Source organism: Diuraphis noxia, unplaced genomic scaffold (assembly GCF_037042655.1).
Source record: "Diuraphis noxia isolate RWA-SAM2 unplaced genomic scaffold, SU_Dnox_SAM2 contig0002, whole genome shotgun sequence".
In the NCBI taxonomy this organism is placed as follows: Eukaryota; Metazoa; Arthropoda; class Insecta; order Hemiptera; family Aphididae; genus Diuraphis; species Diuraphis noxia.
Window position 1 is genome coordinate 5,001,436 of NW_028301712.1, and position 15,804 is coordinate 5,017,239.

General features: G+C 30.2%; 2 protein-coding genes across 3 annotated transcripts in view; one reads left to right on the forward strand and one right to left on the reverse strand.

The window, feature by feature from the left end:
• Positions 1–15,804, reverse strand: part of Lmpt (four and a half LIM domains protein limpet) — a 101,855-nt gene that overhangs the window by 20,424 nt on the left and 65,627 nt on the right. The window lies entirely within an intron of this gene.
• On the forward strand, positions 5,738–8,200 carry LOC149057961 (uncharacterized). Its single transcript, XM_089220412.1, has 3 exons — positions 5,738–5,794; positions 7,537–7,931; positions 8,009–8,200. Exons 1-3 carry the CDS (start codon positions 5,738–5,740, stop codon positions 8,178–8,180), a joined length of 624 nt encoding a protein of 207 aa, XP_089076538.1. The 3' UTR covers positions 8,181–8,200.

The following is a 15,804-nucleotide window of genomic DNA, read 5'->3' on the forward strand; positions in this document are numbered from 1 at the left end:
TAATTTATGCATTGATAATCTGAAATAAAAAATACATTTATAAATAAATATACCTTATGTGACCATATGATGCTTCGGTAACCATGATTACAATATTAAATTACATGATTTTGGTGTACATGGCACTAAAAATCTACGAAATATAGTCAAAAAATATGTCTATAACACTAAATTATTTCTCACAACTGAGTACTAAAAATATTCAATATAGGAATCCTAAAGTTTAGGGCACAAATAAAAATATATTAGATTTTTGAAGAAAAAAAAACACATAGAATGTATTTAAAATAAATTAAAATTATTGTTTTAAAAATATATATAACAGAAAGACCTGACCAAAAAAAAAAAAATATATATATATATGCTAAATAAACGTATGACAACATTTTTTAATATTATATGACAAGTAAATTATTTAATAAATATACTCTTGTCAGAAAATTCTTAAAAATCATATTTAAAAAAAAGTTATTACGTTCCAAATGAATTTAACCAAAAAAATATTAAATTTTAAAAAAATTCCAAAAAATAAACTACTTGACTTAAATAAATCTTCCTACCATCAAAATTGTTTTTATAACCAGATCCTCAAATGTACTATTTTATCAGATTTAAATTTTTTTATTTTCAGTATTAAATAATAAACATAGCAAAATTTATTATACTTGTAGACCTAGGGTCACTTAATGAACAACAAAAAAAACGAATAAGTAATATTAATTTGAACAAAAGTTATTCCAAAAGTCAGTTCTATCTGTAACACTTTATATGACAAAAACCAGACAAATCTCATATTAGCCGAAATAGCATGCCTTAAAATCATAAAATACATCTAAATATGACAAAACAACGATTAATGACTCAAAAATGCATTACTGTTGTAAGTCATAACCTCCGTCATGAAATCTTTCTAGGTTTTTCAGAAAAATAAACTCAATAATAATATTTGATGCCATTAATACCAGAAATACTTGAATAGGTACCATTATTTAATACAATTATTAATATAATACCATAGGGCATAGATACTAGACACATTCGACACACGAAATACATGATATTAATGTAATATTACGATAATACGAAGAACGACGCGACGTAATGAGTAATCGACAAACGATTAAATTGCGTTTTGATTTCGTTGCGATTCGCGAGTAGATATCAAATATTATTTCAGAGTCAACCTGTTGCTCGATTTACCGCATAAAAACCATATTTTTTTCGTATACATATATAGTACCTCCACGGGTAGTGGGTACAACAGGTGCTATATCGAATATTTTATTATGAGATCTCTCATGCGATGAACTTCACCAACTTGTGTGATGGTAATCGGTTTGTGACCGCACAATATAATTACCCGTAAAATGGTTATGCGCTTAATGGTTAATTTTGGATTCGGCGAGCTCTTAACCTAGATTTTCCCCACCAAGATACGCATTTACGTCTCTACGGAATAAAAAAAAAATATTACGTGCCAAATGTATATCATCGTTCATCAGCAGACTATTATAATAATATAAAATAAAGCGTTTATGTTTTTGCCAACATTCCGTCTGTCGTCCACCGTAAGACCCAAAATAAAATACAAAGTTATGAGTATTTAAATGTCTATGGATGCGGTTTTTAGCCGTCGACACCCACGGCCTCGAACCTATTCACGGCCGGACAAATAGCCACGATCATAGCAACCATCGCTAGAGTGTCGGGACGAAGTCCACAAAATATCAGTCGGCGTTAAATGATTACATATTGTTATGTTCCCCTAATGTAAATTTTACAAATCATTCGATTGATTTGCTAATCGCGATATTCAGAAAACTTGAGGTATAAGTATACGCTTAAAGCAAAACATTTTTAATCGTTGAAATAAATCATTTTTAAATTAGGAACGTGCATATTAAAAATAATATTATAACATAGGTGTTATGCATTTACACAAAATTCTTTATAGTACATATACATTTGATATTAAATTCTTGGGATGTATATCTCATATTATTATTATAATATTAATAAATACGACGGATCTCTCTCTGTGCTCTGACCGAGTTTTTTTTAATCCCCTAGAATCAGATGAACTGCAGCAAGCATAATACAATATGGCTTACAGTGACAAAGCGAATTTTTAATTACGGGACAGAAATCATTTTCAAACCACCAAACCCTAGAAATACCGATATATTGAAATGTAGTTATACCCATTAGTCGTTTAGTGACTACTGACCACTACGCCCCTGCAATATGTCCCAGTATTTAGATATTTAGAATATCTAGAAGTCGAAGGACTCTGGTCTCTGGGATCGAAAATAATTTATTCTTCCTTCTCGACATAGTCGAGCTTCCGGTACCTACGCGTCACTGTGTCCTAATATCACACGCACACCGCAAAAAATATTTGTGACATACACTGTAGGGACCTACGTCACTGCGGTAACAGTAAACCAATAATAACCACAGTTATTCCGACGATCACTGGTTGAATATTCATAGAGGAAAAACTATTTTCCACATAATAATGGATTTCCGTGGAAACACTACTACATTACCATACGACATTTTTATTTATTTTTTTTTTTAAATTAAATGTTTAAATAAAATATGATAACATGTACACCTATTATAATATTATGAAGAACAGCGCAACTTCCCACTGCACTTTACAAAAAAAACGCAAACTGCACACATGTCATAGTGAATCCCGAGTTTATAATAATGATAGTTTATGTGCAAGTTACTGTGAATTATGCTATTAAAATAAACACTCATGACGACGATTATATTATAATACCATAATATGTGAAATATGCCATTCGGATGATTTTTCACGTACAAGTTTAAGTATCTATCTGTGTGTACATAATAACTCAATATAATATAATCATCGTGGTACGCGTGCAATGGTAATGACGATATTATATTATTGTGTATTGGCTCAAAATAATATCATATTATTATGCGATCGTCGATCGAAAACAATAATGATCGATGAACGATAATAACAATAGTATATTGTCTATATATAATATATTATACGTTTACTGGGCGACACACGTACGGTGATAATATATTCTCAGCAATCGGTCTGTAAGCGATATGATGTAAGTATACGTAATATGCGTTGTCCAAAGATCACAACCACATAATGTATAGGTACCTAGATATATAAAACATATATTGCCGTGAACTTGAACGCGACCTTGAATAATTATTTTGACAGATCGCAAAAAGGCGCAAGATATTTTTATTCACTTCATTAAATCATTATTAATATTATTATCATTATATTATATACCACCAGCTGCAGTGTTATAGGTACCACCCACCTAGCATTATGATATGATAGATTGTGATGGTTTAGGGCATCACCGACGCGGTTTGTACGACTGTTTGTATATATATATATATATGTAGTAATTAGGTACTGTTATAATACTGAAGTTGAAAGTTGCAAGTTGATGACAAACGAGTGTGCATTGTATTGCAATTGATATAATTCAGCATGCACGAGAATTTGAAGTGGTGACATTTTGTTATTGTAATAAAGGTGTAAATAAACTGTTTTCCGTCGGTAATTGGTGAAAACTGAAACGTAGCTGATAAAACGAAACACTTTGATATATAAAATTATAAAGCTGTTGCGAACAGTTGGACGAGTGCAACGTTCGGCGGTCGTCCGTCAACCGTATCCCAACGCAATACCTATATTATACCGACCCTTAGATTTAAATGCGTCGGTTGTATTGATTTCGTCAGTGTTTGTTTAGAGAGAGAGATAGAAAACATCGGTCAACCATTATAGTTGGTCGATGTTATGGTCGAGTGTTCAAAATGTAGGTATATGATGGCCGATGGGTGTACCTATTATATATGTTGTTTCGTCGATTGTTTTTGACAGGTCTCGAATTCTCTAAAATTAAATATAACAGCTTTCGGAATCCTCTATAATATGTGCTGTTGATCCCAACGCGTAGATATTTATATGGAGAAGAGTCGTGAGTGATACATTTTTGATTTTCTAAAATTCAGTGTTGTTCCCTTGCACAGTAAACTTCCACCAAAGTATTATCAGTTTTAAGACAGCGATATTAGGTACATATCAGATGTATGAAATTTTAAAACGACAGTAATGCTCAACAATTCCTTGTATAGGTTAGGTACCTGTATATACCTTTGGCTTTCCATTCTTTAATTTTAGATTCCGTGAAACACGTAGAATTGATCCTTTTTAATAAAACTACTACTCACTGGCCACCATATAAGGCACTCATTTTCTCAACGCGGATGTATTATTGTTATTATTATTATTATGGATCCATTTCTTGTTACTATTTATCGTCGTCAATGGCATATCGCGTTTGACGCATTATATAATAATACATTTTTACTGTAGTCTACAGTACCAACTGAATAGTAAGTTGTTATCTGTTATAATATTATATTATAAATTAAAATCGTATATTATACTATGCGTACGATAACGAAATGCAATTTTATTATAAAGAGTAGCGGAAAAGAAATAAAGTATTCATGTGTGCAGTGGATTAACACTTAAACAGCCAACAGGTGATTCGACGTGGGCGCGACCGAGTAAAAATCTTATTATTATTATTATAAACATCAGACGGTATTATTATATGTCGTTTTACAAACGTTACTTTTAGTATACGCACACATTCACGCATTATATGCAACTATTTTTTTTTTTATAATGTGCGTGTCGTTTGTGTCGAATTAACGATTGTGTTTTAACGAACCGTCAAGAAGCCACCAATTGCGGCAACGGTATAATAATTACCAATAACTACTAATTATTGTAATAAGTGCCGTTGGTAGAAAATAATATAATGTAAGTATAATATAAATATAATGACATCGTTTACTGCAAGAATAAACGAGGATCATATAAATATAATATACGAGTATAGTACTATTATTATTATTCGCCAACTGTGGCATACCACTATATTGTTTACAGTAATCATTATACATTTTCATACCATCGTATTATATATGTATCTCCGTATAAAACACTCGTGTTAACATGACGCCATCACGAAATATTTCGAAAAACGCACTAATACAGTAGTATAACGTTATATTATGACGTTTTCAGGTGGTTTTTGTTTTTATATTATGTACATCATAATATTATACAAGAGGGATAATATAAAATAACGGAATTTTGAAGATAAAAATATAAAAATATATAATTATATATTATTATTGTATGCCCACAAATAGGGAGAGGGGGTTTCAGGAACTAAGCCCCCCTCGAACATTTCCTAAATGTTGTATTAAGCTTATTCAGTATTATTTAAGTTGGGTTTAAGCTCTCCCCCCAAATCTCAACCTTATTTGCGACTATTTCGTTTTATTAGTGTATTTGACATTTTTACAGAAAGATTTTCTATGATGTACTCTCTACCACAGGTATACGTAAAAATGTTGTTTGTTTTGAATACAATATTATCTATCTGCATTACATTTTATCAGCGATTTATTCTTGAAATTTAAAAATGCAGCGCACCTATTTCCCGAGGTATATGTATATATTGCATCCGATAAAAGAATCATACTATATAATATATGTATTATGTATATATATATTACATTATGTGTAGGCAACCGAGCATACACTGAGAACTGTTAGTCTATAGTATCTATACACTGTAATAATTATTATTGTCAATAAGTGATTAATATTATTATTATTATTATTATTACTATTACTATTATGCACGAGTACAACCCTCTGGAAACGTGCCAGTCAGGGCAATATGGTGTCAATATGGTACGTACATGAAGTTGGCCCCCCCACTTTCTGCAATTTTTTTCAAACAAATTGTAAACAATTGTAAATTAATTGTAAATAATTGTAAATTCAATCCCCGAATTTGTAAATCGTCTGGGGCCTCGGGAAATAAAAAAACAAGTTGGGGGGGCCAAGTTCACGCAGCCCCCCCAGGTGGTCCGATCGACTCCGAACAAATTGTAAACAATTGTAAATTAATTGTAAATAATTGTAAATTCAATCCCCGAATTTGTAAATCGTCTGGGGCCTCGGGAAATAAAAAACAAGTTGGGGGGCCAAGTTCACGCAGCCCCCCCAGGTGGTCCGATCGACTCCGAACAAATTGTAAACAATTGTAAATTAATTGTAAATAATTGTAAATTCAATCCCCGAATTTGTAAATCGTCTGGGGCCTCGGGAAATAAAAAACAAGTTGGGGGGCCAAGTTCACGCAGCCCCCCCAGGTGGTCCGATCGACTCCGAACAAATTGTAAACAATTGTAAATTAATTGTAAATAATTGTAAATTCAATCCCCGAATTTGTAAATCGTCTGGGGCCTCGGGAAATAAAAAACAAGTTGGGGGGGCCAAGTTCACGCAGCCCCCCCAGGTGGTCCGATCGACTCCGAACAAATTGTAAACAATTGTAAATTAATTGTAAATAATTGTAAATTCAATCCCCGAATTTGTAAATCGTCTGGGGCCTCGGGAAATAAAAAACAAGTTGGGAAGGGGCCAAAATCACAAAGCCCCCCCGGGTGGTCCGATCGACTCCGAAAAAATTTTAAAAATTATGATAATGCTGAGTTATCGAACCCTTATTGAATAATTTAAAAAAATAAATTTTTTTTTAATCCCCCAACTAATACAATTTTGATGCATCGGTATGCTGATCATTTAAATAATTTATCTTTTAGTTGTTTATTTTAAAATTATTTAATTGTGCCACACTCTTCCATTGACTATAAGCGATAAGTTATTTTTTACTATTACATATGTAATATGTACGTATTATTATGTGATATTTATTAGGACTTGGACGGTTGGACGGTCTTCATACTTTTTAATTGGGTTACTCGTGAGTAGTCACTTTCCTACTTATAGTTGTGAATTGTGATTTTTCTTTTTTATATAATAGGTAGATACTTAGATATTCTGAAAATAATAATAATTTCCTAATTAATTATACACATTTATTGTTAATAGTTTTTACTAGATTTCCACAAGCTACTGCTTTGTAAGAATTATTGTTTTCGTGTAAAAGTATTGTATTCAAAATACATAAGATTATAATAACATATGTTATTTCAATGAAAACAATAAAAAATACACGTTTGCTGAATTTACATGTTTTTAATGTTTACCTCTTCACTGATATTATTAAATTACATCGTACGTTTTTTGTGCTCTTACAATTTTGCGAAACAGAGTAATTTTTTTAAAAAAAAAATGATTTTTTTCCAGTTAAAAATCAATGAAAATACAAATTAAAGTAAATTAAATCATTGATTATAAATACTAGTATTTAGTATTAATGATAAATTGGTAATAGTAATAAAGATTCAAATATCCAATGTAAAACGGTTTCCTCCTATCCTATAAATCCATCCAATCCTATATCCAATCCTAAATACAAAACATTCATTGAAAATAATAAGCATCAATTTTTAAATTTTTGTAAGACCTTGGCTATTTATGGACCTTCAAAATTACTATATAAAGATCGTTTAAAAATTCTTCAGACTATATTTGAAGCGAATTGTGGTGTATCTGGTATTAAATTAATTAACACCGAGTGCAACGTTACATTTATAGTATCAGAACTATTAAAAGATTTTCCTTCAGTTTATGAAAATTTTACATGTACTAATGAAGACTGTAAATCTATTAAAAACCAAAAACTTCGTACAATAATATTACAACAACAAGATCTCATTGATATAAGGAATTTAAAAAAATCAATTGAACGTTACATCGAAATAAAAAACTATCCATGTAGAAAACCTTCATGTAATGGACAAGCTACAAAAAAAAGGAATTTGCAAGATCATTTATTCATAGAGGCTGACCAAGTAGACGATCTATGTAATTTCACGATGGCTGATTTTCCGACAACATTAAAAATTAACGATGACCGGTAAACTTTTAAATATACAACTGTATTAAAATTATTAGATAACATTTGCTTATGATAGTTTTAATTCATTTTTATAGATTCATATTTCATGGAGTTGTAGCATACGGTAACGGTCACTACATATGTCACATACGGCGTGATGATTCTCATTGGGAAACACATAATGATATGGCAGAAAAAGTTCAAACTTTCAAGGTTCCCAGTAAAAAAAATGTAACACCACATTTGATTGTTTATACAAAAGCATAAATCTTTTCCATATTGTAATTTGTTTTAATTTGTTTTAATTTTTTAGTTTTACCAAAAATTTACTTTTTATTTAATTTTTTCGATCGTCAGGTTTTAAGCATTTTACCTGTAAAAAAAAATAATATTTATTTTACTACCTTGTTTTATTTGTTTTGTTTTTTTAGCCCTTGTTTTGTTATTCGATTTCCATGTTTTCTGTTGATTTACTAATTCGGGGAATGAATTTACAATTATTTACAATGGATTTACAATTGTTTACAATTTATCCGGAGTCGATAGCTCAATGTGGGGGGCCAACTTCATGGTTGCTTCATAAATGGCTTGAGTTTCAGCTCAGAATATACTGGTTTCAGGTGGAAGTTTGTGAAGGAGTGTGATATTTTTTACTGAGATTGCAAAGCCAACACCATGGGTGGATTTTGATGCATAAGTATAAACTTTGGTGAAGTGAGAGTACTGGTCTTGTATAATTTCATACAATTTTGAGGTGATGTTAGGATTTGTGGCATGTTTGCTATGTTGTAGAAGTTCGGTATTGATTTTGATTTGCCAAAACCAAGTGGGGTGGTTAGGATATGTGATTTTGTTTTTTACAAATGTGTGTATATTGAGGTAATTTATTAGCTTGGAGAATATGACATGTATGGTAGGTATTATAGTCTTATGTATTTTGAATACAATACTTTTACACGGAAACAATAATTCTTACAAAGCAGTAGCTTGTGGAAATCTAGTAAAAACTATTAACAATAAATGTGTATAATTAATTAGGAAATTATTATTATTTTCAGAGTATCTAAGTATCTACCTATTATATAAAAAAGAAAAATCACAATTCACAACTATAAGTAGGAAAGTGACTACTCACGAGTAACCCAATTAAAAAGTATGAAGACCGTCCAACCGTCCAAGTCCTAATAAATATCACATAATAATACGTACATATTACATATGTAATAGTAAAAAATAACTTATCGCTTATAGTCAATGGAAGAGTGTGGCACAATTAAATAATTTTAAAATAAACAACTAAAAGATAAATTATTTAAATGATCAGCATACCGATGCATCAAAATTGTATTAGTTGGGGGATTAAAAAAAAATTTATTTTTTTAAATTATTCAATAAGGGTTCGATAACTCAGCATTATCATAATTTTTAAAATTTTTTCGGAGTCGATCGGACCACCCGGGGGGGCTTTGTGATTTTGGCCCCTTCCCAACTTGTTTTTTATTTCCCGAGGCCCCAGACGATTTACAAATTCGGGGATTGAATTTACAATTATTTACAATTAATTTACAATTGTTTACAATTTGTTCGGAGTCGATCGGACCACCTGGGGGGGCTGCGTGAACTTGGCCCCCCCAACTTGTTTTTTATTTCCCGAGGCCCCAGACGATTTACAAATTCGGGGATTGAATTTACAATTATTTACAATTAATTTACAATTGTTTACAATTTGTTCGGAGTCGATCGGACCACCTGGGGGGGCTGCGTGAACTTGGCCCCCCCAACTTGTTTTTTATTTCCCGAGGCCCCAGACGATTTACAAATTCGGGGATTGAATTTACAATTATTTACAATTAATTTACAATTGTTTACAATTTGTTCGGAGTCGATCGGACCACCTGGGGGGGCTGCGTGAACTTGGCCCCCCCAACTTGTTTTTTTATTTCCCGAGGCCCCAGACGATTTACAAATTCGGGGATTGAATTTACAATTATTTACAATTAATTTACAATTGTTTACAATTTGTTTGAAAAAAATTGCAGAAAGTGGGGGGGCCAACTTCATGTACGGTCAATATGGTCGGTGTAAAAGCTATACGACTCACCCACGTGAATTTTTTTTACATTCATGACGTTCACCGTCCGCAAGCTAACGCCGTCGTATATGCACAAGATACCAGCTGCTAAGATAGTATCGTAAAATATTACAATAATTATGACATAATATTATATATATATACGTATTAAATACCATACGGCATACATCGTTAGAGACGTAAGTATGGCACGCAATTTATTTTACGGTAGTTTTTCAATTTTGATTTTACCGCGGCGCTATTGCTGCTGCTGTTGATAGCTATTTAATATAATTTTTCCATACATCTGATTAAAAATTATTGGGCAAGTATTGTGTTTAAAAACAGCATTAAGAGTGGCGTGCAAGCATCTCGCAATGATGTCTTGAAGACAAAATACAACCATCCTTATAATATTAAGATATTAATAATATTATCTATATTTCCTACCACACCAGTCCGCATTACCATACAATATTTTGAATAAACGAGTAAAGAACAAACGCCCTCTATGTAGCCAAGTTCCTCAAGCACCCATTGCAGCTATATAATAGTAGTATAAGGTCAGTATGATTTCCCGGTCGTAATAGTATTATACTAAAGTATAACATATTTAATATTTTTATGAGTTATATGGTAAATAACGTTAAACGAAAAATTATTACGTTATTCATCGATCATTAACGTAATATATTGATGGTGTTATTATAAACCAGATTTCCACGTATATGTGAAATTGGCCTTCTAAAAGATCAATTTAAAAAAGGTTGTACAAACGAAAATTGACTCCAAAAATAGAGTGCTCCAACGATTTCCATTAAATCGTGATTAAAATATATTGTCAAGAACCATATACTATAAATAATAATAATAATAATAATATACTAAATTGTAACATAATATTGAATTATATCGTATATTCTTGAAAGAATGTTAGCTGGTAACAATATAATTGACGTCAAGAGTCAAATGGACTCTACATCGATATAAAATCCGGCGATAATGATTAAAATTCATAATAACTAGGTGATAATATAATAATAATAATAATATGATAAACATAGATTGATGATTAATTTTTATTTTGGCAATGAATTTTGCACACGTGGTGATTAACCCTCGATCCATTCACTGTATATACCAATAAAAGCATTTAAAAAAATATAATATGTATAAATATCCAAAACGATTAGGTATATATATTTTACCTGATTTATAATTATAAAACATAAGCAAGCTTTAATATAAAATTGATTAATCTAAATATTTAAAGACCAGATCATGAGATGTTTGTACGAAATTGTTATTTTTAAAATACGGTGTAAACAGAAATGTGTGGTTCACCGACACCACTGTTATGATATAATTTACATCAATAACAACACTATAATGCCTGTAAACTTATTAAATATTTAAAAGCCATGTTTAACTGTTATAAAGATATATATATATTATAGTTTCTTTTTTTTTTATCTAAAGATATTATTTTGGATTATTTAAAAAAAGTAATTCTATAACTGTTTATAAAAAAAATTTGTTCAAAATTTGTTTGTGTAGCACTATTGAGATACGTAAATATACGTAAACATGCAGAAATATAATATAATATAAAATATTATTTTATTTACCTACATTAAATACAAGAGGATTTGAGTATTTGACATGTTTTGGGGATCATCCAAAAATATCGCTTATATATAAAGAATAATAAAGAAACAAGAGTTAATGCTTTAGCTATATAGGCATAGATTCCACAAATTTTTTATATCTCGTTTGGCCTGCAACGCATCGAATAAGTAGTTGTACTTATATTACACATGTTTGTCATAACAAAATATCAAATAATATGCAACAAACAGAAAGTATTTTATTTATAGTAGAGACATCCACTTTCAAACTTTTTATTGCGCACTTTACGAAGTGTTAAAATACACGTAATTTATAACTGCTCTTTACCTCACGACTACACGTCGGACGTCGGTATATAAATAGGTACCTAATTATTATAATAAAACCACATTTGTTCATCAGAGTTAGAATCACAAATTATGCGAACTTTATCGAATACCTACGTACCTAGCTGTCTCCTCGTGGGAATGTTGTTTACATAACATAGGAACCAATTGGATTTTGCGGTTTTTTTAATCAAAGTTTGAATTTATAACGCAGTTTGGAATATAATAATAATAATAATAATAATAATTGGGACGTAAATAACCACATTTCTCCGCTGCAGATCATATATGTTATTCGTTATATTTGCTTGGTTTAAAAGTTTTACAACACGAAAATTTAACGTAGAGGTATAATAGCATATCATCGAAACAATATAGCATAGTTTTGTTAACATTAACAGTCGGTGGTTTTGAACCGATTCTAAATTCTTCTATAGTTCAAAAATAAAAGAAATATTACGTTTTACCTACAGATGCCGCCCTAAAGGTACTTAGTTTTTACGTAACATTAAAAAAGCAATCTTTGTACCTAGGTAAGAATTTATTTGTTTACGTGGCGCTTAAATATATTACATAATTTTATACATTTTTGTATGATCGAATGGCTATTTAACTATTATGTAATATACTATAAGTAGGGAGGTAGTTGTTTTGACAGTCTTTGAAAAAACCTTTACAGTTTACACATATTGAATATGTCAACTCATTCCCCATTGAGTGCTCATGGAATAGACAGTGCGACATGGTAACAATAATTTTTATAATAATGTTTTGTTACAAATTTTTTTTTTACGCCGTAACAAATATTATACTTGTACCTATCTATTTACCTACCGTATAATATTAATTTGTGATTGATTCGGCGGAACGAAATTAAATATTTTATATAGTTGACGAATATTTTAACATTTATATATATATATATATTACCTGCTGTCAACAATTTTATTCGTTATTTTTATTTATTAATATATTATGCTCTAGACGCCGTTTCTAATGTTTCTATAAATTATTAAGTATTTACCGTGACTAATTACCATTTTCGTAATAAATAATATACTATTTTGTGCCTGGTCATAATAGTAAAATTAAAAAAAAATTTTTTGGTTTATTATGGTTTATTTTTGGACTCGTTCTTTGGCACGCAGTTTTATTAATGCTGTCCGACCAAATGATACTGGAAACATAAACTAAAAATAACCGATCCTCCTCCCCCTACTTTGAGTCGGAGAGACAATGTTTGGCAGAATATTTAGCGTGGTGCCGTGTGCACTTGTGGTGACGAAATGGTTGATATTTTTCACTGTTTTCCTTCCATAAATTCGGCGAATAGATCATCGAGAAAACATATTATTTTAATATTCTATTTTTAAAATTTATTATGTGTACTGACGATGGTGACGTGTTATGTCTGTTCGACGAACAATTTGTAATTTACACTATTTCAACGCGTGGTCAATTAAACGATGAAAAAGTGAAATATTAATCTAAATATTTAAGTAAAATAAAAATATATGAATATCTAGGTTGGGCGTTACTTTTGTTTTTGTTTTTAAATTTTAAGTCAAATTAAAGAAGTTTATATTATTTGTTTACAATAACAGTTTTACTAGCACTTAGTAAAACAGATTTAGTATGATGTATGTACACAAAATTACAGAAGATTATCAAAAAATCAAATACAATTTTTATACACTCGAAATCTAAAAATGGAAAAAATTATTTTATATTAAATTTATAACTTTTATACTTATTGTGATGCCCTAATCATTTAGAACAAATAACTTTAGATTTAAGATCTTATTAACGATATTTATAAATTATGTTTAGGTGTGATGTATCGTGGTGTATAAGTATACCTAATATTTGTTTTAGATTGTATGTTACGCATTTTGTCTTTCAAACGGATATTATTATTATATCCTTGAATACGATTCAAATTCAAAGTTGGCCTCTTAAAATTACACCATAATAATAAAATATATTTAAAAAGGCGTGATCGCTTAAATTGCATAAAATAGTCAAATATACCGAACAATACAGTTACCTATTACGGTGTTACTTATCGCTATAATAGTATAATGTGTAGACACCGTGAAAGAAATAGAACTATATACTCATTAAATCGTAACGTAGTCCGCATGATTGAAGGACTCATAATAAATTATAATTCTCACATTGAAGACTTGGCATTTTCCGAATGAATAATATATAATTTTAATTATTAGTTATTAAAATTATAGATATTGTACAATTGATATAATAGCCATAGACTACACTCGTACAATTAATTCAGACTTTTTTATTTTAGTCAAACTACGTTTATAGTTTAAATAAAACATCATAGGAAACAGTGAAAACAAACGTACCTAAATACTTGTTATTTTAGTATGTATTATATTTTCTGTGCGTGCATAGTTAAGAGTACTTACACAATAGATATGCATTTAGCTGTGGCTCGTTATGTATAAATGGCTCCATATTAAGTATGCTATATTTTTATTCTTTGATAAATGAAAAATGTAATACATATGTATATTATAAGTATTATTTAGTGATTTCTGCAGTTATGGTGTGACAATGAACGACACAATAATATCACATTATGAACATAATGATATGGTAGGTAGGTAGGTACCTCTATATACCTAATTATTATAAAACGATATTTGAATATTTTAAGATGAAATATGATGGTATTGATAATTGTAGGTGTTTATAGATATTTTTCAATGCCATATAATAGTATGTGGTACAAGTGTACCAACGGCCATAGAGCGTTTTGAATGCCGATTTGTAAAAATAAATTGTAAAAAAATCCGTCGATGATCAAATTAAACACGACTGGGAAGACCGAATGTAAACGTAACATATCATAAATGTATATACTATATACTCATTCATAATAATTGAACACATTGGTACAGACTTTATAGCATAATATTGTTGTACATAATTAATAAATTATGAATACACTTAATTACCTTATATAATTTGTTTCCAATACACATCACGTAAAAAAGGGTCTCACCCGTTAAATTCTTAAATAAACAAACAAACTGTACTATAGTACATTCAATATCAGAGTAGGTACTGCAGCTGACAAATTACTTATATTGATAATCTGATTTTCTCATTTTATTTTTAGAGATATTATCACGATTCGATGATGGTGTATACGAAACAGATTTTATGGATTTTGTTGGTTTTATAAAAAATGCGTATCTCTCTCCCGAAACATGAATGACCTGTGGCTGTTATTTTAAAATTACCTACTCTATTTAACCAATAAGAGACGATTTAGAATTAATATGTTTATCAATGTTGTGCTAAACATTTATAGTTACATGTGATATACAAAACTGAAAAAATTATCGAATTAAAGTTTAAACCTTTCCGAAAAAAAAATAAAAAAAATACCCATTTATATAATATATATTATAGTCGTGTGTGATGCGCACATTTAAGCAGTGAGACGGTGAAGATACATAATATTATGGATTCCACGACACAATTTGACCGTCGTATTTTCACTATCATGTGCATAAAATACTGAAGTGTCCACAGATTTAATTAAAAATTTAGGCACGTTTAGAGCTTTCGATTAGCATTTCTCAGCATTCCTGGTCATTCTTTACGATCTATAATAAACAATAATCCGCACAGCCTGCCGCTAATTGGAGCATATCTATCTGCAGCGGTCGTCACGAGTCCAACAAACGATTGCGCAGGCGTGCACTTAGAACACTAATGGCCTACGATCAAGGGTGCCAAAGGCATTGATCTAGACATATTATAACGGACAGTCTTTAAATATCCGTTTATTTTTCGTTCCATTAAATTCCTGAGCATTAATATAATTAGA